This window comes from Capsella rubella, unplaced genomic scaffold, assembly GCF_000375325.1.
Source record: "Capsella rubella cultivar Monte Gargano unplaced genomic scaffold, Caprub1_0 scaffold_2, whole genome shotgun sequence".
NCBI lineage: Eukaryota > Viridiplantae > Streptophyta > Magnoliopsida > Brassicales > Brassicaceae > Capsella > Capsella rubella.
The window spans coordinates 13,522,715-13,546,097 of NW_006238922.1; the positions used below are offsets into that span (position 1 = coordinate 13,522,715).

At 37.7% G+C, this 23,383-nt stretch overlaps 6 protein-coding genes across 9 annotated transcripts; 3 read left to right on the top strand and 3 right to left on the bottom strand.

The window, feature by feature from the left end:
• Positions 1 to 2,376: 2,376 nt before the first annotated feature.
• On the bottom strand, positions 2,377 to 7,531 carry LOC17894487 (succinate-semialdehyde dehydrogenase, mitochondrial). Its single transcript, XM_006302068.2, has 20 exons — positions 7,310 to 7,531; positions 6,971 to 7,084; positions 6,758 to 6,857; positions 6,598 to 6,646; positions 6,249 to 6,336; positions 6,026 to 6,136; positions 5,617 to 5,679; positions 5,378 to 5,488; positions 4,990 to 5,055; positions 4,803 to 4,880; positions 4,637 to 4,714; positions 4,347 to 4,413; positions 4,183 to 4,268; positions 3,951 to 3,983; positions 3,808 to 3,840; positions 3,544 to 3,644; positions 3,335 to 3,420; positions 3,139 to 3,245; positions 2,988 to 3,065; positions 2,377 to 2,722 (listed from the first exon to the last, which is right to left on the bottom strand). Exons 1-20 carry the CDS (start codon positions 7,406 to 7,408, stop codon positions 2,684 to 2,686), a joined length of 1,587 nt encoding a protein of 528 aa, XP_006302130.1. The 5' UTR covers positions 7,409 to 7,531; the 3' UTR covers positions 2,377 to 2,683.
• A 261-nt stretch (positions 7,532 to 7,792) lies between these two features.
• Positions 7,793 to 10,364, top strand: LOC17895335 (ALA-interacting subunit 5). The gene is made up of 8 exons (XM_006302404.2): positions 7,793 to 8,077; positions 8,613 to 8,671; positions 8,782 to 8,856; positions 8,966 to 9,079; positions 9,153 to 9,223; positions 9,352 to 9,649; positions 9,749 to 10,038; positions 10,132 to 10,364. Exons 1-8 carry the CDS (start codon positions 7,987 to 7,989, stop codon positions 10,187 to 10,189), a joined length of 1,056 nt encoding a protein of 351 aa, XP_006302466.1. The 5' UTR covers positions 7,793 to 7,986; the 3' UTR covers positions 10,190 to 10,364.
• A 262-nt stretch (positions 10,365 to 10,626) lies between these two features.
• On the top strand, positions 10,627 to 14,969 carry LOC17894494 (ent-kaur-16-ene synthase, chloroplastic). Of its 3 annotated transcripts, none has more exons than XM_023787422.1 (15): positions 10,627 to 10,701; positions 10,807 to 10,891; positions 11,278 to 11,330; positions 11,433 to 11,721; positions 11,815 to 11,995; positions 12,099 to 12,310; positions 12,387 to 12,507; positions 12,618 to 12,715; positions 12,803 to 13,020; positions 13,083 to 13,198; positions 13,328 to 13,426; positions 13,607 to 13,822; positions 13,910 to 14,051; positions 14,146 to 14,391; positions 14,526 to 14,969. In XM_023787422.1, the coding sequence occupies exons 2-15, from the start codon at positions 10,846 to 10,848 to the stop codon at positions 14,838 to 14,840; spliced, it is 2,352 nt and encodes a 783-aa protein (XP_023643190.1). In that variant the 5' UTR covers positions 10,627 to 10,701; positions 10,807 to 10,845; the 3' UTR covers positions 14,841 to 14,969. The 3 variants fall into 3 exon arrangements, with proteins under 3 accessions (XP_023643190.1, XP_023643192.1, XP_023643191.1); XM_023787424.1 differs by having other exon boundaries at positions 10,677 to 10,695; XM_023787423.1 differs by lacking the exon at positions 10,627 to 10,701 and having other exon boundaries at positions 10,731 to 10,891.
• A 148-nt stretch (positions 14,970 to 15,117) lies between these two features.
• LOC17894526 (inosine-5'-monophosphate dehydrogenase 1) lies at positions 15,118 to 17,370 on the bottom strand. Of its 2 annotated transcripts, XM_023787425.1 has the most exons (6): positions 16,854 to 17,370; positions 16,097 to 16,695; positions 15,808 to 15,987; positions 15,470 to 15,727; positions 15,304 to 15,394; positions 15,118 to 15,216 (listed from the first exon to the last, which is right to left on the bottom strand). In XM_023787425.1, exons 1-5 carry the CDS (start codon positions 17,254 to 17,256, stop codon positions 15,323 to 15,325), a joined length of 1,512 nt encoding a protein of 503 aa, XP_023643193.1. In that variant the 5' UTR covers positions 17,257 to 17,370; the 3' UTR covers positions 15,118 to 15,216; positions 15,304 to 15,322. The 2 variants fall into 2 exon arrangements, with proteins under 2 accessions (XP_023643193.1, XP_006302166.1); XM_006302104.2 differs by having other exon boundaries at positions 15,118 to 15,394.
• A 784-nt stretch (positions 17,371 to 18,154) lies between these two features.
• Positions 18,155 to 20,045, bottom strand: LOC17895371 (proline-rich receptor-like protein kinase PERK8). The gene is made up of 3 exons (XM_023787943.1): positions 19,503 to 20,045; positions 18,471 to 19,424; positions 18,155 to 18,376 (listed from the first exon to the last, which is right to left on the bottom strand). Exons 1-3 carry the CDS (start codon positions 19,582 to 19,584, stop codon positions 18,345 to 18,347), a joined length of 1,068 nt encoding a protein of 355 aa, XP_023643711.1. The 5' UTR covers positions 19,585 to 20,045; the 3' UTR covers positions 18,155 to 18,344.
• Positions 20,046 to 20,491: 446 nt separating this feature from the next.
• Positions 20,492 to 23,284, top strand: LOC17895658 (pentatricopeptide repeat-containing protein At1g79490, mitochondrial). Its single transcript, XM_006300353.2, has one exon. It carries the CDS (start codon positions 20,646 to 20,648, stop codon positions 23,154 to 23,156), a length of 2,511 nt encoding a protein of 836 aa, XP_006300415.1. The 5' UTR covers positions 20,492 to 20,645; the 3' UTR covers positions 23,157 to 23,284.
• The last annotated feature ends 99 nt before the right edge of the window (positions 23,285 to 23,383 follow it).

Genomic DNA, 23,383 nt, shown 5'->3' on the forward strand with positions numbered 1-23,383 from the left:
AGGATAGTATTCGTTATTACGGTAATTGGACACATACGTACAAATAATGGAAATACATTTCTTTACAAAAAAAAAAAAAAATGTACAAGGAGGTTTATCATTTATGGTAGGGTAAACCTTTTCGGTTAATCAATTATGAGCTGAATATACATTACAAATTCTACGCAATGATGAGTTTCGTTTTAAATTTATATTTTGGAAACAAATTGATTATAGGTCCTGCAAATCCAAAACGGTTAGGTGGAATATATCTCTTTTGTTTTTTTAATAACAACAAAAACGTTTTCATCGATTAATTAAAAATAGTGGTTTACATCGACAAAGGAGATAATTATATTGTGGTGTACACTACAAACGAAAAAAAAAAACAGAGTTGCTTTTATAACTCAGGGAATTAGTACTCGAAAACCTTCGTTGCAAAACCAATCTTCCGAGTGACGACGACCATTATTTAACCAATTGTTGAGTTTGTAAAATGAAAATCTACTTTTAATTTTACGTTAATATTAACAACTAAACTACATATTTAATGGTGATGAGTATTTCTACATACAAAATGAAATTTGAGACAAATAAATACGCATTTTTAACTATATTAACACTGCATGTATTCAATTAAATCATTCATATAACTAACTAGCTCGCTAATATATAGTAAATATATATTTTTTTTGATTATGTTGGTTTTATATTGTGAATATATACAAATATGTAAAATGGTCAAACCTAATGTATATGAGTGGGAGGTCCCATGGCATATTTTACATAGAATAAGAATAAGTCAATGAATTATGGCTGAGGTTGATATGCACCTACACCAGAAGAAGAGAATATTGTCTACAAATAAAAATTGTATTGATTTTTTTTTTTTTGTATATTATAGTTTTCATTAGTAGGGAAAACATGGAAATGTCCCAATGTACATAGCTCGATATAATAAGTCAATGAATACGGAATTAAAACGAAAAATAACACAGAAGAATATAATACACGGACTATATATTTAATATGTGGAGAATTATGCATCAATGTGTAAACGTTGGGGACCTCTTCTTCTACTTATTAAAGCTCTTTTATTATTCTTTATATTTTAATTTTTTTTTTTTACCATATGTTTTTTCTTCTTTTCTTCATTATTATTTTTTCCTTATTTATTGGTTAAAGCTTGCTGGGGCTATAACCCTTTTTGGCTTTTGTAGGACTGACGATTGTGCAGCTATACATGGTAATACCATTTTTCAGATATTAATTGATTAACTTGGAATTAATGGTGTGTATTTCTTTGCCAGAAATATGTTAAATCTTGTGGATGCATGTTGTTAAACGAATTGTTTTTATACAATAAAATTAGTTATCGCATACAATTCAGATTTAGGAGGATAAAATAAGAAAATGGTGTTAACTTTTAATTTTTAAATACTAATCAAAGTTTCAAATTGCATGAGAATTGGAATAAATTCTTCTCCTCTTTGATGAATAAAGATAGATTCTTATTATAGCGCCAACAAATATTAAAAAAAATGAAAATAGAACTCCCGCGATAGATGCTAATCGTATAAAACTTGGCCAGCCACAATTACATAGTTTACTAGACTTTTCTCTTACTCCTTTTTGAGTGTTAGATACACACATAGATATCATATTATTCATACTTATTATTGTTATCACATCCCATTTTTATATATAAATCGCAATCATCCTCACCATCGTTTGCAAAATCCATTCATAGTGATTTGAGGTACATTAGCATTAACAATTTGTCCGCCCTTAAGATTATTTACGTTCTTTATCTTTCTTGATTAACATGTTTTTCAGTGATGTGTTTTTGTTGTTTTAAACGAAAGGAAATCAAAGTTTGTTTTTATTTAAACCAAGTAAAGCTAATATTTAACTTTTAGCTAATTGTTGTTGAAGCAAACTAAGAGTTTAGAAAAAGAAGAAAAAAAAATGAATTTAGTGACACTAAAGTAAGTCGGCTCATAACAAAATTGAGGCCACGGTTGCTTGAACTTCAAGCATCTTTTTTTTTTTTTTTGATGGTGCTTTCGAATTTCTTCTTCGAAATGAATATATTCCTTCCATCTTATCTTTTCCCCACTTAAAAAAGAAAAACAAAACGATAAAGAAAATTTAAAATCCCAAGTTTGGCATAGAGCCATGCAATCTAACTCTGTTTTGAAACACAACTGAGCGAATTTATTTGAATGATTACTATTTTAATAAAAATAGCATTATCTTCGATAAATCAACTGACTGTTATAAGTTATAATCATCTCCTAAACATTGGCACATCATATATAAATTTGCTTACATGACAAGATAATACTGACGAACAAAGAACCAAATAAATACATCGACTTGTAAAATTGCTAATAATTGAAGCAAAGAACAACACCACTTTATTTTTTTATTGTTATTATATCCAAAGCAAAAATTGTCCGAATAGGCGAATATTACTAACTCAAAAACTTCACTTAAAAAAAGTAAAAATAAAATGGAAACCCCAAAATATAATCTAAAAACCATGCTGAAAACACTTTATTTCTTAACAAGTATCCTCCAAATCCTTTTTATGTTCAACACAGTAAAAAAGAAAACCCAAAGGGTGGAGACGAACTTTTATTAGAAGGGTATGAGTGGAGGAGAGGAACTTGCAATTTCCAAGCTTTCTTAACAAACCAAATCAGTGTCTGTTCATATCTCCCAAGCACACGTATTTGATCTGCGTCAAAGCCAAAAGAGCCAAGACTCAATTAACGGAAAGTAATTTGTAAATTCAAAACACAGATTCTCATCGATCAATAGTCTCTGTGCCACAGTTGGAGTTTGGGAGCAATCACAGGAAAACGTAAAATAAACCACCTATAAGGCTATATAGCCTTGCATACTTTAATTACGTCTTCATGGGGGATTTCTAATATTATATTAGACCAGTTCCACCCACTGATGCCTAACTCAATAAGAGACAAACGGGTGTTCTGAGTTACCTCAAGGTATTCGTCCATACCATACTTGGATCCTTCCCTTCCAAGACCAGACTGCTTTACTCCCCCGAATGGAGCCACCTGCAGTCAAAAGATGTAAGCAAATGTCTGGTTATTATTAGGAGAAAGTGGTTTTTTCCATTTCTCGTCTTACCTCTGTTGATATGAGTCCTTCGTTCACCCCTACAAGTCCGTACTCAAGTGCTTCAAAGACACGCCAAGATCTTTGGACACTGTTTGTGAATATATAAGCAGCAAGTCCTGCACACACAACACATTTCCACTTATTATGTTAGTCCACGACTGGACATATTCAAGGAGATGGGTACTAATATTACATGAGAACAAACCTGCAATTGTGTCGTTAGCGATTCTGATAGCGTCCTCCTCTGTTTTGAACCGAATAAGAGGAGCTACGGGTCCGAAAATTTCCTCCCTAGAAGAAGCAAAGTAGTACTGATCACAAAAATACAAAGAAGAACAGTATATGTTTCTAGTTCATTCTTTATAGAAACGAAAAGCTATAACACTACAATCATGTGAAGTTTTAAGTACTTACTTAGACATAAGCATGTTACTCGAAACATCACGGATAACAGTAGGCTCATAGAAAGTCATCCCTAGACTGTGCCTTTTGCCGCCAAGAATGATTTTAGCTCCCTTTAGAAGAACACAACAATAAATAAGATATTTCCTCTAGTGTTAGTATTGGGGGATTACTAGATTTGTTTCTTACTCAATGGCAAACAAATAAAAAAATATGAAATCCCTTCCTTAGAAATCAAGGATAGCAAGGACGCAAAAGAGAAAATACAATACAAACCTTGGAGACAGCATCTTCTACGAATGACTCTACCTGAAATTATTAAGCATGAAGAGCAAGTAAGACCATTAACATTAGTGCCATCAAACATAACTGTTGTGCGTGGAAAAAAATAAAGAAACTGGAAAGTACTATCAGTGTACCTTTTGCACTGCTGCATCGTTTATAAGTGGACCCTGTAAGAATGTTGAAGCGACAAATCAATTTACAGCAAAATAGCACGGCACACAAGAGACTTAGTTAACCTTAAAATGAAATCACTTGGGATGCTAGTTGACAGAATGCAGAAACGGGGTACCAATAGTATATCTGATTACTCGATTTGATAGCAAATATCCTAAATTCTCAGACACTTATGATCGAGAAAGGACTTACCTGAGTTGTCCCCTCCTTAAAGCCATCTCCTACTTCTAATTTTTGAACAGCTTCAGAAAATGCCTCAGCAAATTTATCATAAATACCTGTTGAAAAGATATAAAATATAATGTTAATATTGGATGCAAGATCCAGGAGGTGTGCGTGAGTATTCCAATTCTTACCATCTTGCACAAGTACTCTGTTTGCACAAACACATGTCTGACCACTATTCCTAAATTTCGCTGCAAGCTGCAATCACAGATCAAATGGGTAAATAACGTTTTATGGTATTAGCAATCCCCATATAGCTCAGAAAGGTGGAGCCTGAACGTAATTAGCCAGATAAATAGTAAGACACATCTCATATAGAAAAGAACCGGGATATTGTCACTTCTGAGTAATTTCTCCAGATGGATCAACGTTTTTGCATCTTTTGGAGAAAAGCAATGCCTTAACACACATGACCACTTACAGTTCCTTTTATTGCTACATCCAGGTCTGCATCATCAAATACTATGGAGGGTGCGTTGCCGCCGAGTTCTAAAGAAACCTACACAGCAAAATAGGAAGAGGTACTAATTGATATTTGATCTGGAGAATATTATTTTAAATAGCATGATTTCGTTGCTAAAGCAGACCTTCTTGACAGTAGGTGCAGCAGCCGCCATCAACTTCTTTCCAACAGCAGTTGATCCTGTGAATGTGATTTTCCTCACCTATGTAGCACGAGAAACAAAACAGTCAACTGATAAGGTTACTTACCATGAATCACTACTAATGGCAAAGATACAAATAACAGTAAGTACAAAAGATAATTAGAGATACCTGTGGACTTGTAAGTAAAGCATCCCCAATTTCAGGAGCATTTCCCATGACTACATTAAGTGCACCCTGTTGGCAAAACCATTCAAATGAATCATGAAATGTTACAGAAAAAAAAAAAAAGAAAAAAAAAAGAAGCAAAATTCCAAAGAGATGGTCTGGCCAGACAGTTCATTAACACAAAAGAATCATTGTTAATCAGATTAGGAGCCGCATTGACAGAAATACAAAGCTAGGTCAAATCTCAAATCTCGCTAGATATTAAAACGGAAGACAACATGTCCAAACTTTACAAATTATCAGGCCAGCCCCTGACAGAGGGAAATCAAACTTGACGAGACCCAAGGCGCTGGTTGATTATACTGTTCAAGTTTAAAATCATATAAATTACCGGAGGAACTCCAGCTTGAAGTGCAAGTTCAGCCGCAGCAAGTGCTGTTAGGGGCGTAAGTTCAGATGGTTTAACAACCACCGTGCATCCAGAAGCAAGAGCAGGGCCCACCTGCAATACCATCATCCATCCACATAGAACTTATGAAAAAAAATCTACATAATCTACTGGGATAGTATATTAGATAGATTATTTACAGAAAACAATAAGGTAGCTTAAAATGGTAAAGCAAGCAAGACCTTCCGAGTAATCATGGCTAAGGGAAAGTTCCAAGGGGTAATTGCGCCAACAACACCAATAGGCTGCATAGATAATCAAGAAATTAAAGCATTTCAGGTGTCGAGGAAACATGTGATATTATAAATTTAGCCACATGACGCAGAAAAAGAGTATACTAGGTGTCTCCACATATGAAAGAGAATTCGCAAAACAAGATTAAGGTTCTCCAAGTTCTCATATAGCAATGCTACAGAACTTTGAAAATTTCAAAAAAAATGTGAAGGTGGTGGAAATGCAGAGCAAAAACACAGATTTCCAATTATTTAACTATCAAATTTCTAACTATGCAACTCCAAGTTAACCTAAGGTGTATGTCACTCACAAATAAAAGCTGCATAGTATAGAATTTAGAAGCAAGAATCGGCAAACCTGTTTTAGAACTAACAACCGGCGATCAGACAAATTAGGAGGAATGATATCACCGTATATACGTTTTGCCTCCTCAGCATAGTACTCAATAAAACTTGCCCCATATGCGACCTGTAAACTAAATTACAGAAAATCATATATTGCTTTTGAGAAACGATTGCAAACCTTGAGACAAGCCCAAACAGCACACTCAATGTTCTCAACTATGAATTGAATAATCTACCTCTCCTATGGCCTCCTTTAGTGGTTTTCCTTGCTCCAAAGTTATAAGTTGTCCAAGTTCTTCCTTGTGCGCAATCAGGAGGTCATACCTGTGTTTGGAGAAACAAATGGGATCAGAAATTTCGGTTCCAGTAAATTCACGCAAGATCCCATATCTTTAAATAGGGAGCAGTCATTTGTTTCCAAAATCCTTGAAACTAAATTCTAATTTCATGAGCATTTGACATCCATGGAAAGCATTCCCGCATTATGATCTTCGAGTCTAAGACTGACCTTATAATCCTACTCAAGTTCCATTTACACTAGAAAAAGTAAAAGATAATGCATAGCTACGGAATAAAAGTTTGTACCATTTGCGTAAAACTTTACTCCTCTCTCCAGCAGTCAATTTGCTCCAAGCTGAATGAGATAACATGTAAGAGCGTTAGAGAAAATAAATGAGAGAGAGAACAGTTATAGGTATTATTAAGAAGCTCAAGTAATAAAGAAGAGAAGCCTTGGGTCACATACATGGAAATGCTTCGTAAGAAGAAGCAATAGCGTCATTAGTCTCATTTGTTCCCATACATGCAACATCAGCTACAGTTTCACCGGTAGCTGGATTGTTAACCTGTAAAGAAGAAGGTAAGATGTCGACAGAAAGCAATACAAATTACAAAATAACAATCCCAAAAGATACAAAGAAATCAAGAGAGAGTGAGTAAGAGGGAGAGATGAAATGACCTTGATTGTCTTCTTGTCATAGGAGTCAATCCACTTGCCTCCTATTAGACCTTGCGTTCGTAACAGACCACAACTCCTGAGCTTCTCAGAAACGCTTTGTGCGTCCATACTCATCTGATAATCAATTCAATCGACGAATATCATTAAGGATTTACAGTTTATCTTGGATAACACATCCGTACCGGAGGGAACCCGAATTTACTAGAAAAACTATTGAAACATCTATCATCAATCGGAAGGAACCACTCCATATTTTTCAGCAAACGAATCCACGAGTAATGAATATGTATAATAAAAAATAAAAATAAAAAGAAACGATTGAGAGAAGATTTCATTTACCTGGCGACACTGAGAAGAAACAAGGAGGAGGGAAGTATGTGACGAGACAAGCTTTCGACAACCACCGATGGCTACACGCGCTGCTGCTCCGATTACCATCACCACGACTGGTTCCGTTCAATCGAGTGTGTGAGATCAGAAGCTCCTGGTGAAGCTCAGCAACAACGAAATCAAAATGTTGCGAAGATATGAGCAAAATAAATATCTTCTCCGGGGGCCTGAGAGAGTGTGATTAGAAAAGAGTTAAAATTATATAAAAAAATGGGACGTCAAAACTGACAGGTGGGTTATTTTGACCCGGATTCGAGTTGGATTATTTATTAATGACGTGTATGTTTGAAAACTTCCGTTTTTTTTTTTTCCTTTACCCAAATCCAAAGTGTCGTTTTATGTGAAGGCAAACATTAAAATTGGCTTATTTTTATTTTATTTTAATAATAAAGAGATCTTTCCCTCCCATGTTAACAGCAGCATTTGTCACGTCCTCGTTTTTATTTTTATTTTCCTTTCTGGGAGTTTTGCTTATTCATCTAAAAGATCTAAATCCATCTCCCCCGAAGTAGATAGATGTTGTTCTATCTCTCTCTCTCACCAAACCTAGTAGCCCAAACCTAACATTCTTCCCCTCTGTTCTCTCGAGTAAGATCTGTTTTGTTTCCCGTCGATTTCTTCAGGTAATGAGTTCCACGGCGGCATCTTCCACCGTCGGAGGAGGCGGATCGTCTGAGCCTTCTTCCGGCGGGAGGAGATCATCTAAGCGACCAAAATGTGATCTTTCTATCTTAATCTCTCCAATTTCTCTGATTTGGTCTTACTTATGTTTGTGCCTCCGTAGAAATTGTCGTCTTTGTTTTTCTTTCTTTCTTGAAATGCCGATCGATGAATTGATCACCCTTTGGTTTTTTTCTCCCCAGAACGATTATGTGCATATTTAGATATATAGAAACTTGATTCTTCGCTAGTGGTGTTGTTATACCTGGATCACCATGTTTTTGCATGTTTCGTAACATGGACGTCGTACATATCTTTTGATTTTTGTACCTCTTGATCTGTAGTATGCATACGCTACGTATTCTTGTATATTCTGGGTTTAAGTCGTTCTGGATCATATGAAACTTTGATAAGGTCATGTTCATCACCTAGCTAGGTGGTTGTTGTTTGATTTTTGATGTGACATTGGTTGGAATTTTAATTTTGCTCGAAAACATTTACCATCATTCTCCTATATATAAGCCAAATCGTATATATAGTGGCTTTCGGTTCTCTGTTCTTAAGAAACTTTTGTCTAAATTTGCTTTACCAGATTCTAAGTTTACTCAGCAGGAGCTTTCAGCGTGCAAGCCAATTCTTACTCCAAGATGGGTAAGTTCCATCACGGTTATGTTACATTCTTACTTTCTTTGAGGCACCTGTGCAATTTTACCAAATTCGAAAAGGATGCTTTAATTTTTTCTGTTCATCGCCATTTTCAGGTAATCCTGACATTTCTAGTCGCTGGGGTTGTCTTCATCCCCCTTGGAGTCCTCTGCTTATTTGCTTCTCGAGGAGTATGTGCATCATCCCAATGTTCTCTGTTTTTTTTCTTTCTAATGTTTATTTTCCCAGCTTCGAGTTTTTTTGCGGTTTATTGAGGCTATGTTTTATTGATACATGAAGGTCGTCGAGATTGTTGATCGATATGACACAGACTGCGTTCCGGCATCGTCTAGAAACAACATGGTTGCTTACATACAGGGTGAAGGAGAGAAGAGATGTAACAGAACAATAACGGTAGATATCTTCTTCTACGGCAATTTAGTTCCATCTACGTATGGCTCTTGCTAAAGCCTTTTCTTTTTTTTAGGTGACAAAACAAATGAAGCATCCTGTCTATGTATACTACCAACTTGAGAATTTCTACCAAAACCATAGACGGTACTTTGCCTTTTTTGCTTAATTTACCTGCATTTAATCTGGTAACTCTCTTCCAAGTAATAGTAATTTGTCTTACTTTCACCTCAAGTGATAGTATTAGTTACTTCTCTGGTTGAATATGAGTTTAGGTATGTGAAAAGTCGAAACGATGGACAACTAAGAAGCCCAAGAGAAGAGAATGACGTGAAGACCTGTGCACCTGAAGATAATGTGGGTGGAGAACCAATAGTTCCATGTGGTCTTGTTGCTTGGAGTTTGTTCAACGATACTTATAGCTTTTCAAGAAACAGCCAACAACTTCCTGTGAATAAGAAGGGCATATCATGGAAGAGTGACAGAGAAAACAAGTTTGGGAAAAATGTCTTCCCTAAACATTTTCAGGAAAGAGCACCTATAGGCGGTGGAACTCTTGATAAGAATAAATCGGTAAAAAAAGCCTCCAATATATATATATCAATCAGTTTAGATTTGTGAAATTGGATGTTAACAAGTGTTATAAGAAGAGTTATTCTGTTGGATATATAGTTGAGTGAGCAAGAAGACCTCATAGTCTGGATGAGAACGGCAGCTTTGCCAACATTTAGGAAGCTGTATGGAAAGATTGAGACGGACCTAAACGCGGGTGATAAGATAGCAGTATTGTTGGAGAACAACTACAACACTTACAGCTTCAACGGGCAGAAGAAGCTAGTGCTATCAACAACTAGCTGGCTCGGTGGAAGGAACGATTTCCTTGGGATAGCTTATCTGACAGTAGGCAGCATTTGCTTGTTCTTGGCTGTTACATTCGCCGTATTGTATCTAGTTAAGCCAAGGTACGTTAGCATGATGCTACTCTTTCTCAAGGTCTTGTATTACGTTGGGGCTATTCAGTTTTTGGAATTCATGAAATTGGGTTTCACTTTCAGGCAACTCGGAGATCCCTCGTATCTTTCGTGGAACAGAAGTGCTGGAGGTTTACAATAGGAGAGAGTACTTTGATGCAATCAAACGGCGTATATATAATATAGTCCGTTCATCTTTGATATTGTTGAAAACAAACGTTTTTCTTCTTGTCATTAAATGGTGTTTAGAACAATACAATGTAAATGAATTAGTTGGAAATTGCAAAATTAATCAGAAAATTTTGTTTTAGCTTTAACGATTTGATATGTTGTTGTAGTTTCGTGGTGACTGGGTTTTTGGATTAGTAAAGAAATATTTCAGGAACGTTTGCTTAAAACTAGTATTTGTCAGAGCCAATATCAACCTTGACAGGTGGGATGTCTACAGATGGACATGTAGACGTTACTTCCTACTTTTGATTATCATGTATAATTTTTAATAATTGGTCAAAAAATGAGATTGCTTTGTATTTTAGGACTAATGACTTGTCATAATCTGGTCTATTACGAGTAATGTATTACAAAGGTTGATTGATTCGCAGATATTTTTGGGGGTCATACGGAGACGGTGGCCAAAGCTAATTCCTCGCAAGTATATTTCTCTCTGTCGCTTTCATTATTTGTAGTCGGGAATTGACTCTCACTGTTGTTGTTGTTGTTGATGATTATGACACTGACCTCTCACTGTGTGGAAACCAGGTTGCTACGACGGCGTTTCGTTTGCTCTCTGATTTCTCCATGTCTATCAACCTCCGCTCCTCCGCTTGTTCGTCTCCGATCTCAGGTTACTGTACCCTCACTCTCTTTACTCTTCTTCGCTTACATTTTCGTCGATTTTTTTTACTCGAGCTTCGGTCTTCGTTTGTGACTTCTCCTGGAGTGGATAATATACAGCTATGAAGTGAACTGGCACCACTTTGCAGTTTTACCTTTGTTCCGCGAAAGATAGAATGTGTTTGATTAGATCCTTTGAATCATATGTCACTTAAATTTGAAATTGTTTTTTTCCCATAATCTTCCTTTAGCGAGGGTTTTGGACTGATCTTAAATCATCTTCGTTGTTACAAGTCTCTAATTGGACTGGTCTTACTTTCCTGATATCATTCGCGTCAAAGATTTCAAGTATTCGGTGTTAATCAAATGACAATGCTCTTCTCTTGTTGTGCGCAGCTACTTCCCAAAGGATATTGGAAGCAGTAGACCAGACCAGAGCTAACAATGTCGTAAGTAAACTTAACAGCTGATTTTTGCTTCCTTCTATTATCGTTTTGACTAAGAGGATAATTCTGTTTTAGACCAACTAATAATATTCTTAAACTATCCAGAGCTTTGAGCAAGCAAAGGAAAAGATTAGGAAGATGTTGGTTAACGTGGAGCTCTCTGTTTCAGCCTATGATACTAGTTGGGTAGCAATGGTTCCATCACCGAGTTCCCATTATGCTCCACTTTTCCCACAGTGTGTGAACTGGTTATTGGAAAATCAACATGAGGATGGATCCTGGGGACTTCATAATCATGACCACCAATCTCTTAAGAAGGATGTGTTATCATCTACGCTGGCAAGTATCCTTGCGTTAAAGAAGTGGGGAACTGGTGAAAGACAAATTAACAAGGGTCAGTTTTTTCTTTTTCTTTTTTTTTGGTTCCATCTCTTTTGTTACCATCTGACTTTTGGAAGATTGATGAAGTGATGAGTGTCAAATCCAGGTCTCCAGTTCATTGAGCTCAACTCTGCATCAGTCTCTGATGATACCATACAGAAACCAGCAGGATTTGATCTTATATTCCCTGGGATGATTGAATATGCTAGAGACTTGAACCTGGTGATTCCATTGGGCTCAGAGATGGTGGATGCCATGATACTGAAAAGAGATTTGGATCTTAGAAGGTAAATACTCCTGGTCTTTTTAGCATACTCAGACAAAAACTGAAATATCACAGAAGTCTTGATTTCAACAACTTTTTTCCATTTAATGTTTGATGTGTGATAGTGAAAGTTTTTCAAAGGGAAGAGAAGCATATCTGGCCTATGTTTTAGAGGGAACAGGAAAACTAGAAGATTGGAATTCGATCGTTAAATACCAAAGGAAAAATGGGTCGCTGTTTGATTCTCCAGCCACAACAGCAGCTGCATTTACTCAATTTGGAAATGATGGTTGTCTCCGTTATCTCTGTTCTCTCCTTCAGAAATTCGAGGCTGCAGGTATATCTATCAACATGACTATCATTTCCGTTGTATCTAAAGAGTTCCACTGCTAATAAGTTTGCTTATCATTCAGTTCCCACAGTTTATCCATCTGATCAATATGCACGCCTTAGAATAATTGACGCTCTTGAAAGCTTAGGAATTGATAGGTATTTCAAAAACGAAATCAAAAGCCTATTGGATGAAACCTATAGGTAAATGCCTTCAGCAAATATTGAAACTTGTTATGATGCTTTTTTAGTTTAACGGTAGTCTTATTTAATATATTCATGATTTTTGGAAACTATCATTGACCAATAAACAGATACTGGCTGCGTGGAGATGAAGAAATATGTTTGGACTTGATCACTTGTGCTTTGACTTTCCGATTATTGCTTGCTCATGGCTATGATGTTTCTTACGGTGAAGTGACCTGTTTTCTTTCAGATGAATATAGCCTAGATTTGAGTTACATGTCCGTGTTAACTTGATACTCTGTGTTTGTTGTAGATCCGCTAAAACCATTTGCAGAGGAATCTGGTTTCTCTGATACATTGGAAGGATATCTTAAGAATACGTTTTCTGTGTTAGAATTGTTTAAGGCTTCCCAAAGTTATCCACATGAATCAGCTTTGAAGAAGCAGTGTTCTTGGTCTAAACAATATCTGGAGATGGAATTGTCCAACCGGCTTAAGACCTCTGTTCGAGATAAATACCTCAAGAAAGAGGTAATCTCTTTTGCTTATTTATCTTCCTTTAAGAGCTATCTGAGAATCTTATTTTCTTTCAGGTTGAGGATGCTCTTGGTTTTCCCTCGTATGCAAGCCTAGAAAGATTAGATCACAGGAGAAAACTGCTCAATGGTTGTGTTGTCGGAAACACCCGAGTTTCTAAAACCTCATATTGGTAAAAAGTCTAGTTCATTCCTTTGTAGCTTGTGTTCTTTGTTGGCCATATATTTTGGTACCCTTAGCTTCCATTAAACGATATTGATCAGCACATCCACTCTCATTCTTGTTTTCTTCTGTGTTCTAGTTTGCACAATGCTTGCAGCTCTGATATCCTGAAGTTAGCTGTAGATGACTTCAATTTGTGCCAGTCCATACACCAGGAAGAAATGGAATTTCTTGATAGGTGCAAACCCAAGATAAGCTTTTTCATTCATTCATCCTTCTTTCATAAGCTTAGTAGTTTTACTTATATAACCACACACTTGAACGAGTTCACTTCATGACTTCAGGTGCTACTTTTATTTGTTATACCGTCACAAATCAGCATATTCATTTGTCTATAATTCTGCCCACCAACTCGCAGGTGGATTGTGGAGAATAGATTGCAGGAACTGAAATTTGCCAGACAGAAGCTGGCTTACTGTTATTTTTCTGGGGCTGCAACCTTATTTTCTCCAGAACTATCTGATGCCCGTATATCTTGGGCCAAAGGTGGAGTACTTACAACGGTTATAGATGACTTTTTTGATGTTGGAGGGTCCAAAGAAGAACTGGAAAACCTCATACACTTGGTCGAAAAGTATATTGATTTTGCCTCTTTCTCTAAAGCTCTTCCTCTGTTTGTTCCCTTGTAAAAGCATAATTTTTCTTCCCTTAAAAATTTCAGGTGGGATTTGAATGGTGTTCCTGAGTACCACTCGGAACATGTTGAGATCATATTTTCAGTTCTAAGGGATACAATTCTTGAAACGGGAGACAAAGCATTCACCTATCAAGGTCGCACTGTGACACACCACATTGTGAAAATTGTTAAGTATCAATCACCCCACATGATTATATTATCTGTGATTATATCATAACACCTCATCTGAGCACAGTTAATTCGTGTTATATCTGATGTAGTGGTTGGATTTGCTCAAGTCTATGTTGAGAGAAGCCAAGTGGTCTAGTGACAAGTCATCACCAAGCGTGGAGGATTACATGAAAAATGCGTACATATCATTTGCATTAGGACCAATTATCCTCCCAGCTACTTATCTGATCGGACCATTACTATCAGAGGAGACAGTTAATAGCCACCAATACTATCATCTCTACAAGCTCGTGAGCACCATGGGTCGTCTTCTGAATGACATACAAGGTTTTAAGGTTAGACTCTTCTTAAAATGTTTAGAATTTGAACTACAATTTACAGCTGAAAGATGACAAAGACGTCTAAATCCAACCAAATAATGGCTCATAGATTTAGGATTTATGTATCCCTTTTGATGTTTTTTTCGCAGAGAGAATACAAGGAGGGGAAGCTGAATGCGGTTTCATTGCACATGAAACATGAGAGAGACAATCGCAGCAAAGATGAGATCATTGAATCTATGAAAGGTTTAGCAGAGAGAAAGAGGAAAGAATTGCATAAGCTAGTTTTGGAGGAGAAAGGAAGTGTGGTTCCAAGGGAATGCAAAGGAGCGTTCTTGAAGATGAGCAAAGTATTGAACTTATTTTACAGGAAGGACGATGGATTCACATCACATAATCTGATGAGTGTTGTTAAATCTGTGATCTACGAGCCAGTTACCTTGCAGGAAGAATCTTTAACATGATCTAAGTTGATCTGACAGGTCAAAAATAAGACTTTGGTCTTCTATTTTTTGCTACAGAACAAGAAGAAATACTAAGGCTGTCTATGATCGTTAATATATAGTGAGTTGTTCTTTTTTGGGCAAACTACATATAGTAAGTTCTTCTAAGGTCAACTAATAAATACTGTAAGAGGGGAAATGGTAGCTATACTGAGTTCTTTTTAGATTTTCAACAAATCATCTTAACATCTTATAACTTTACACTAAATTATAAAACAAGATTAAAGAAAAATAGATGTTAGGAGACAATGTAAAGTTAATAAATAAAAACTTAAAGTTAATTTTTAAAGTACATATAAAAATAACATGAAGAGTGAGAGCAAACTCAAACAAAATCCTCAAGTTAATAAATAAAAACTTAAAGTTAATTTTTAAAGTACATATAAAAATAACATGAAGAGTGAGAGCAAACTCAAACAAAATCCTCAAATTTTGACCAAAGCTTAAAATGATCTCTTCTCATAAGAAACCAGCCCGTGAACTCCTCCTTCAACCTGTGCTGCACCGGTTCTAGCCTGTCACAAAACCAAAATAATTTCAGCAAAACTATAGGAGTTTTTGGGAATTAAGAGGAAAAAAGTTTTAGTTACCTCAAGCCTAAGGATGTTTGATTTCAGCAGATCATGAGCAGATGGCAAGGAAGAAGCACCAAGGTCTTGGAAACCTTGTTTCACGGCGTGCATTGTGTAAGGTATCAGCTTCAACACTGAGCCTTTATCTGCGACTGCTCCAACCACTCCTTGAGCAATCTTGAGTTTTGTTTTATCTCCTAAATATCTTTGGTCACTTCCTTTCGTCATTGCTTCTAGCGACCCCATTCCACGGTACTTCTTGATCCTCTTACCGTTCTATCATTATCAAAAACAATCAAAACAAACAGCGTTTCACAAAAAGTGTTAGTTAAACTGGGGAAAGATGTGACATATACCTTATATTCGTAAGCCCCGGGGGCCTCAGTGCTTCCGGCCAAGAAGCTTCCCATCATAACAGTTGATGCTCCGAGGACTAGAGCCTTTACAATGTGACCTGAATTTGAGATACCACCATCTGCTATAACTGGGATCCCGCTCTGAGCAGCGATCGAACAAACCTTGTACACAGCAGTAGCCTAAGAGGTCCAAATCACAAAAAAAAGAAAGAAGAAGGAACGAATCTGTTACACAAAGTTTACAGCTTTTAGAAGAGTCAAACGGTTAGTATTCAGAGTTTTCATTTACCTGTCCACGGCCAACTGCACAAACCTCTTGTGTGGTACATATCGAACCAGATCCCATACCAACTCTCAATCCATCAACTCCTGCTTGGATCAAATTCTGTGCCTGGTACATTGTCACTACATTGCCACCAATCACATCCAATTCAGGATAAGTCTTTTTCACATACTTGATCATCTCAAGCTGGTAGATAGAGTTCCCTTGCGAACTGTCCAACACTAGGGCATTGACCCCAGCATTAACCAAATGCTCGAGCCTCTCCTTATCAGATTCCCTTGTCCCAATTGCTGCACCAACCATCCACTGACCGTCTGGACCTACGGTCCCTGGCCCTGACTTGGGGTATCCTTTAACCCTCTGTATATCGTCTTTGGTCACCACGTTCACAGTCTCACCATCCCTTTGAAGAACGACAAAGCCCTTTTGCTTATCTTCTAATAAACATTCAATCTTTTCAAGGTCAATGTCCCATGGTAGACAATAGTCGCTGCTGTCACAGCTCTTCATGTAATCGTATATCTTCATCTCCCTTTGTTCGTAATTCATTTTCGTCCACTGCGATTTCGATACATAGCCCAACAAATTCGGAGTCGTCATTGCTCCTGCGTTATATCAATCAACAAAACACTTGAACTCACCGTTGTCAAAAATCTATGGAACTATTGATTTTGATTCTACAAATTAAGATTCTTTCTGCAGCATCTTTTGTCAAATCCGTAAAACAGTAACAGATTCCTGGAAAGGAATATATGAATCTCACCTGTTTGCGTGACAAAAACGAATGAAGAAGGGCCAAAAGCATCCAGCGAAGTAATCTCATACTGAGGGAACTTCACACCGGCGTCGGAAGCAATCGGATGTATGAGGGACTTGGCTTGGCGTATAATAGAGGCCTGAGCGGCGATGTCACAGTTGTAGTGCACGATTCCAATCCCACCAAGGGAAGCCATTGCAGCAGCCATGTGAGACTCCGACACAGTATCCATCGGGGACGAAACGCAAGGTATAGAGAGGGGCACGCGGCGGCTAAGGCGCGTGGATAGGGAGACGGCGTCGGTGGAGAAATCGATGTAGTGAGGAAGAAAGATGACGTCGTCGTAAGTGTAAGAGAATCCCTGAGCGAAGAGCTTATCTGCGTGGAATCCATCTTCGAATCTCGACATGGCCGGGGTTTGTGATGTTGATTAGGGTTTAAGCCTATAGGTTTTTGGAAGCCGACAAATTCGAAGTATTGAATTGAAGTCGCTTTAGCGTTGTCCGACTTGAGAGAGATGAAGAAGTTATTTAAGAGAGTTTCCTTTCCTTATATAGTGCGAATCAGATTGAGATGTTCTACCTTTTTTTCTTTCTATATATATATATGTATATATAAATAAAAAATATTAAAAATACAATTTTTTTTATTTTTTTTTTTCCTTTTTGTTTCTTGCTAGATTCGTTTTGTTTCTTCTATCTTTCCTTCTTTTTTTTGTTTTTCTGGTTTTCCCCGATTATGTAGTTTACCACTTTTTCACAAATTCGGTTTTTTTTTCTTAAGTTCCAGTCTTTGTTCAGGATTTGCAATTGTGATGCATGAACCAAATATATTCAATTGACCCCCACAAAAATATATGCACGCGGTAGGCACTGTTTTTTTATATAATCTCTATAGATTATGTACAATGTATAAGGTACATCAAGTTATACTCTTTTCTAAGTAAAAAGATTTTAATTATACCTTGAGACTGTTTTGTATTCGCTTAATCACTGCAGTTGTGATTCTTTTGACTAACAACAACAAGAGATTTGTTCGACGCTAAATCAATCACCATAACAAAGAAAAGTAAGCAGTGTGTGACAAATTCACGTGCTTGACATTATTATTACTATTAAGTAAAAAGTTGTCGTAATGGGAATGCGTATATATATGTACTTTATTTCAAAGCTACAATATCATTGTGGGGGAAAAAGGAATGTGTGTATAAATAAAGGAATTTTAGTGATAGTAGTTTAGTAGATGCAACGTACGTACTACAACAAGTCTATAGGACCTAATTCCATTAGTTAAAGCAATATACGAATTTAGCATAATAATTTAAGTCTACATAGTTATATCTCATTCACAATGAACTTTGTATTAAAGATTTAATGGGTGAGAAGACCCACCTAAAATGTATTATATCAAAATTTTACTTTTGATATTATTCGTATCCAACAAAAGGTGAAAAAATGAAAAGTGAGACATGTCTTCATCTTCTTCATGCATCAGAACTCAGAAGAAATCAAAATGGCACCCGTTAAAGCCTGTTAAAAATTAAAAAAAACGAATATCAAAATTTTTGTATAAGAATCAAAGGGAGTAAATTACTCAAGTCGTATGTAAATGTAATTGTCTTACTTGGGTCAATGGTGACAAGCATGCCGGTGCCGCCGAACGTGCACGAGCCACCGGTACCTTTGGTCCGTTGCCAATAGCTATTAAAGGCGAACGAAGCATGGGCCCATAATGTATTAGGCTTGAAGCAAGGCCCATTGGGCTGAATTGAATGACAGTCAGCTCCAGACCCACATGCAAAGTTCATGGCTTCTTGGATAATTGGGTCAGGGACCGATGGCTTTGCCACGCACCAGTAAGCCGAGGTCGGATTCACGCTCGGTGACGGTGGCGCCATTGGCGGCGGATACACGATCGGAGGAAGAAACCCCGACGACGGACTTGGGATTGATCCGGTAGGAGTTGGGATACCGCCTGATGGGGTAGGAGTGTCGGTCGGGGTCGAAGGGCTCGGCTCAGAGTATGGTGGGCCTGAAACAGAACCTGGTGGGCCTGGTGTATAACCAGATTCGGGAGGGTTTGGGATGGATGATTCAGGCGGGTTTGGGACGGTAACGGGTGGGTCTGGATTAGAGGATGACTCTGGTGGGTTAGGGACGGTAACAGGTGGGTTCGGGTTAGAGGAAGAATCTGGAGGGTTCGGGTTAGAGGATGATTCGGGTGGGTTTGGGTTAGAGGATGATTCGGGTGGGTTGGGGATGGAGTTCGGGTTAGAGGAGGAGTCGGGTGGGTTAGGTAATGTGGTCGGTGGAGAAGAGGAGGACGGAGGTGTATTTGGGGGATTAACGCAAAAAGGAGGAGCATTTCCGGGAACTGAAAGTGGAGGAAGTGAAACATAGGGAGGTAGAGTGAGAGTTGTGCTAACTCCATAAGGTTGAGTGATGGAGGATGAAGAGTAGTCCAGAGGCTGAGCAAGGTTGAGATGTGTCATCATTTTCTCTAACAATGATGTGTGCTTTACTGCTTTGATCATCACCTTCTCTGGCTCTCTCTTAAATCCCACTTGTTTTCTTGCATCTACTAGTACAACATAAGAAAATCACAATCATAATCAAATGCTTTTAGAGATAGCGATGGATTAGAGAGAGGGTTTACCGCAATGAGTGAAGAAATTGGCTGAGATTATTATACAGAGGAGGAGAAGACAAATGGTTGTGAAGGCTCTATTTGGTTCCATGGTTTTAAGATGAAGACCAAAAGAGAAGCTAAATCTTCAAAACTAAAACCAGTTAGCTACACACTCTCGAGAGAAGTTAATAGGAGAAACAGGACCAAGAAAGCTTGAATATTTGTCTTTTCCCCCTCTCTCTCTCTCTCTTCCTATATATATATATATATATCTCTTGTCTTGTGTGTGTGTGTCTCATGTGCATGTGTAGAGAAACCAAAACAAAACTCTGGAAGAATCCTGCAAGGCAACCTATGGAAGGATATAAGGTTCTGTTCTGTTTCTCGCAAAGATTCGCACTTTAGTTGCTCTCTTTAACTACATACATTACAATGTTTAAATTCCTACCATATATAAATTATTGTGATATAGTTTTAAACTGTCTATAAAATATGTTTATAGTACAATGATTATACACATCTGTATGCCAATGGGAGGCATATATGCTTGCTTGGCATTGTAAAATAATCAAAGAGGAAAGCTGTTTACAACTTTTGCTTGCTTTGTACTCAAACAAAGCTCTTTAGGTTTATCTTTTTCTTGACTGCATCCATTTGCATAAGCTTCACACATTCTCTTCTGATTCTTCTCTCGCTGTACTTTAAGGATTGGGACAAATAAATCAATTAAGAAACCAACGATTTTCTTCAATTTTCAAACCATTATAGTTACAAAAATTAAATCCAATTTCAGGTTATTTGATCTACCTAAATAAAATGTTGTTGTCCCAATAAAAAATATTTAAATTTTCACAATAAGTAGTATTAAATTTAGATCCAAAATTCTATGGTTATAAAAAGCTAAATTTTTTAGTGACACACATGAATTTGAATCTGATTTTTTTAAAAAAATTTCAATATTGAAAAAGGCTAATTGGTGCTGACAACAAAAGAAAAGAAAAAAAGAAAAGGCTATCTGGTAATATCAATTTTGGGAAAACCCCCGACTGCTGTTAAAGCCTCTCTGGTTTTAGGGTTTAAGCCGACGAGGAGACTGAAAATCGCCATTTCCAGAAACCAGGTTAGGATTGATTCCTAAAATTTCAATTCGAATTTTAAATACTTTCTTCGATGATCCGTGGGAGCACCGCGAAAGTAATTCCCAGAAATGTCATTTTCACGCTTAGTAGGAGTATCATCTCTGAGATTCCTTTGCTCTCTCCCAGTCCAGTAAACCCTAATTTAGCCGGAAGTTACTTCTTCAACGTCCGCTTATTGAGCTATTTTGCGGCTAGAAATGGTATTTGTCCCGATTGTTCTGTACCGAGAGACTCTGATTTTGTTGGATTGGCTAAACAAAGTCGGAGTATTGTCAGGAGATTCTGCAGTGAAAAGGGCGGTAGTAGTGAATCTAGCGGCTGGACTGAGGAGGTAGAGTATTTAGATGAGTCGGGTAGTGTATTACACAGCGGTAAAGGAATAAGATCAGTAGAGCCAGGGCTTGATGACCATGTAATGGTTGGTGGGTTGAAGAAGCCTTACATGAACGCTTCTGCCGTTGCAAAGATTGTTGAAGTTGTGCAGAGGTGGAAATGGGGTCCAGAGTTGGAGAACCAACTGGATAAACTCCAGTTTGTGCCGAATATGGTTCATATTACGCAGTCTTTGAAGATTGTTAAAGAGGTTGATGCGGCCCTGAGTTTGTTCAGGTGGGCTAAGAAGCAGCCTTGGTATCTGCCTTCGGATGAATGTTATGGCGTGTTGTTTGATGGGTTGAACCAGGGCCGAGATTTTGTTGGGATTCAGTCCTTGTTTGAGGAGATGGTTCACGACTCGAGTAGTCACTGTGATTTGTCGCTTAACGCCTATAACCAAGTGATTCAGTATCTAGCCAAAGCTGAGAAATTGGAGGTTGCTTTTTGTTGTTTCAAAAAGGCTCAAGATTCGGGATGTAAAATTGATACACAGACATATAATAATCTAATGATGTTGTTTCTGAACAAGGGTCTGCCGTATAAGGCATTTGAGATTTATGAGAGCATGGAGAAAACAGATAATTTGTTGGATGTGTCAACTTATGAGCTGATCATTCCAAGCTTGGCCAAATCCGGCCGTCTTGATGCAGCATTCAAGCTTTTTCAGCAGATGAAAGAAAGGAAACTCAGACCAAGCTTTAGTGTGTTTTCTTCACTTGTTGATTCAATGGGGAAAGCTGGTCGGTTGGACACATCAATGAAGGTTTACATGGAAATGCAGGGATTTGGCCATAGGCCGTCGGCAACTATGTTTGTTTCCTTGATTGATTCATATGCTAAAGCCGGCAAGCTAGATACTGCCCTTAGGCTTTGGGATGAGATGAAGAAGTCAGGTTTCAGGCCTAACTTTGGATTGTACACAATGATCATTGAATCTCATGCAAAATCAGGAAAGCTTGAAGTAGCAATGTCGGTTTTCAAAGACATGGAGAAAGCTGGGTTTTTACCAACACCATCCACATATTCATGTCTATTAGAGATGCATGCTGGATCCGGGCAAGTAGATTCGGCAATGAAGATCTATAACTCCATGACGAATGCTGGGTTAAGGCCTGGCCTAAGCAGTTATATTTCCCTTCTTACACTTCTAGCCAACAAAAGACTCGTTGATGTTGCTGGGAAGATACTACTCGAGATGAAAGCAATGGGGTATTCTGTAGATGTCTGTGCTAGTGATGTTCTGATGATATATATCAAAGATGCTTCTGTTGATCTTGCTTTGAAATGGCTTAGGTTCATGGGTTCATCAGGAATTAAAACAAACAATTTCATCATCAGGCAGTTATTTGAATCATGCATGAAAAATGGTCTATACGATTCAGCTAGACCTTTGCTTGAGACACTTGTGCATTCTGCTGGAAAAGTTGACTTGGTGCTTTACACTTCGATTCTCGCCCACCTTGTCAGATGCCAAGATGAAGATAAAGAGAGACAATTGATGTCAATCCTCAGCGCTACCAAGCACAAAGCTCATTCCTTTATGTGTGGTCTCTTCACAGGTCCAGAACAGAGGAAACAACCAGTTCTCACGTTTGTCAGAGAGTTTTACCAAGGGATTGATTACGAACTCGAAGAAGGAGCTGCTAGATACTTTGTGAATGTCCTTCTCAACTACCTAGTTTTGATGGGTCAGATAAACCGAGCTCGATGTGTCTGGAAAGTAGCATATGAGAATAAACTCTTCCCAAAGGCCATAGTCTTTGACCAACACATTGCTTGGTCTCTCGATGTGAGAAACTTATCGGTTGGAGCTGCACTCATAGCCGTGGTGCACACACTCCACAGGTTCAGAAAACGAATGCTTTACTACGGTGTAGTCCCGAGACGTATAAAGCTAGTCACAGGACCTACATTGAAGATTGTAATTGCTCAGATGCTGAGCTCTGTTGAGTCGCCTTTTGAGGTTAGCAAAGTCGTGTTGAGGGCACCAGGCGATTTGGTCATGGAATGGTTCAAGAAACCGATCGTGCAACAGTTTCTTCTGAACGAGATTCCGTCTCGATCTGATATATTGATGCATAAGCTGAACGTGATGTTCCCAAGCTCTGCTCCTGAGCTGAGATCTATGTCACCTCCTAAACCTCTCATGTCGTCGAAAGCGTTCTAAGTTCTAACAGAGTAGACAAAAGTCATGATGGGTTTATGAACGACCCTCGTTTTCTATGTCGAGTTCTGTTTGGAATCTCTCTCATTGTTAATACTTGTCTGACAATATAATGGAAATTATTTTCTCCAATTAAAACTGGAAAAATTCTTCGACAAAAAAAAAAGGAAATGTAAAAAATAGAAATTATTTTGTCCGATTAAAATTGGAAAAGTTCTTCGACACAAAGA

Excerpts from the sequence above, each read along its gene's own strand:
- LOC17894494 (XM_023787422.1), top strand. The coding sequence starts at position 10,846 with ATGTCTATCAACCTCCGCTCCTCCGCTTGTTCGTCTCCGATCTCAG. Across the intron at positions 11,996-12,098 it reads AGAGATTTGGATCTTAGAAG|TGAAAGTTTTTCAAAGGGAA; the intron begins GTAAATACTCCT and ends GATGTGTGATAG. Across the intron at positions 14,392-14,525 it reads ATGACATACAAGGTTTTAAG|AGAGAATACAAGGAGGGGAA; the intron begins GTTAGACTCTTC and ends TTTTTTTCGCAG.
- LOC17895335 (XM_006302404.2), top strand. The coding sequence starts at position 7,987 with ATGAGTTCCACGGCGGCATCTTCCACCGTCGGAGGAGGCGGATCGTCT. Across the intron at positions 8,672-8,781 it reads CAATTCTTACTCCAAGATGG|GTAATCCTGACATTTCTAGT; the intron begins GTAAGTTCCATC and ends CGCCATTTTCAG. Across the intron at positions 10,039-10,131 it reads TTGTATCTAGTTAAGCCAAG|GCAACTCGGAGATCCCTCGT; the intron begins GTACGTTAGCAT and ends TTTCACTTTCAG.
- LOC17895658 (XM_006300353.2), top strand. The coding sequence starts at position 20,646 with ATGATCCGTGGGAGCACCGCGAAAGTAATTCCCAGAAATGTCATTTTC.
- LOC17894487 (XM_006302068.2), bottom strand. The coding sequence starts at position 7,408 with ATGGTAATCGGAGCAGCAGCGCGTGTAGCCATCGGTGGTTGTCGAAAG. Across the intron at positions 7,085-7,309 it reads TTTCTTCTCAGTGTCGCCAG|ATGAGTATGGACGCACAAAG; the intron begins GTAAATGAAATC and ends ATTGATTATCAG. Across the intron at positions 3,421-3,543 it reads AGTAACATGCTTATGTCTAA|GGAGGAAATTTTCGGACCCG; the intron begins GTAAGTACTTAA and ends TGCTTCTTCTAG.
- LOC17894526 (XM_023787425.1), bottom strand. The coding sequence starts at position 17,256 with ATGTCGAGATTCGAAGATGGATTCCACGCAGATAAGCTCTTCGCTCAG. Across the intron at positions 15,988-16,096 it reads GTGCAGTTGGCCGTGGACAG|GCTACTGCTGTGTACAAGGT; the intron begins GTAAATGAAAAC and ends TGGACCTCTTAG. Across the intron at positions 15,728-15,807 it reads CCGGGGCTTACGAATATAAG|AACGGTAAGAGGATCAAGAA; the intron begins GTATATGTCACA and ends TGATAATGATAG.
- LOC17895371 (XM_023787943.1), bottom strand. The coding sequence starts at position 19,584 with ATGGAACCAAATAGAGCCTTCACAACCATTTGTCTTCTCCTCCTCTGT. Across the intron at positions 19,425-19,502 it reads CAATTTCTTCACTCATTGCG|ATGCAAGAAAACAAGTGGGA; the intron begins GTAAACCCTCTC and ends TTGTACTAGTAG. Across the intron at positions 18,377-18,470 it reads GCTTGTCACCATTGACCCAA|GCTTTAACGGGTGCCATTTT; the intron begins GTAAGACAATTA and ends AATTTTTAACAG.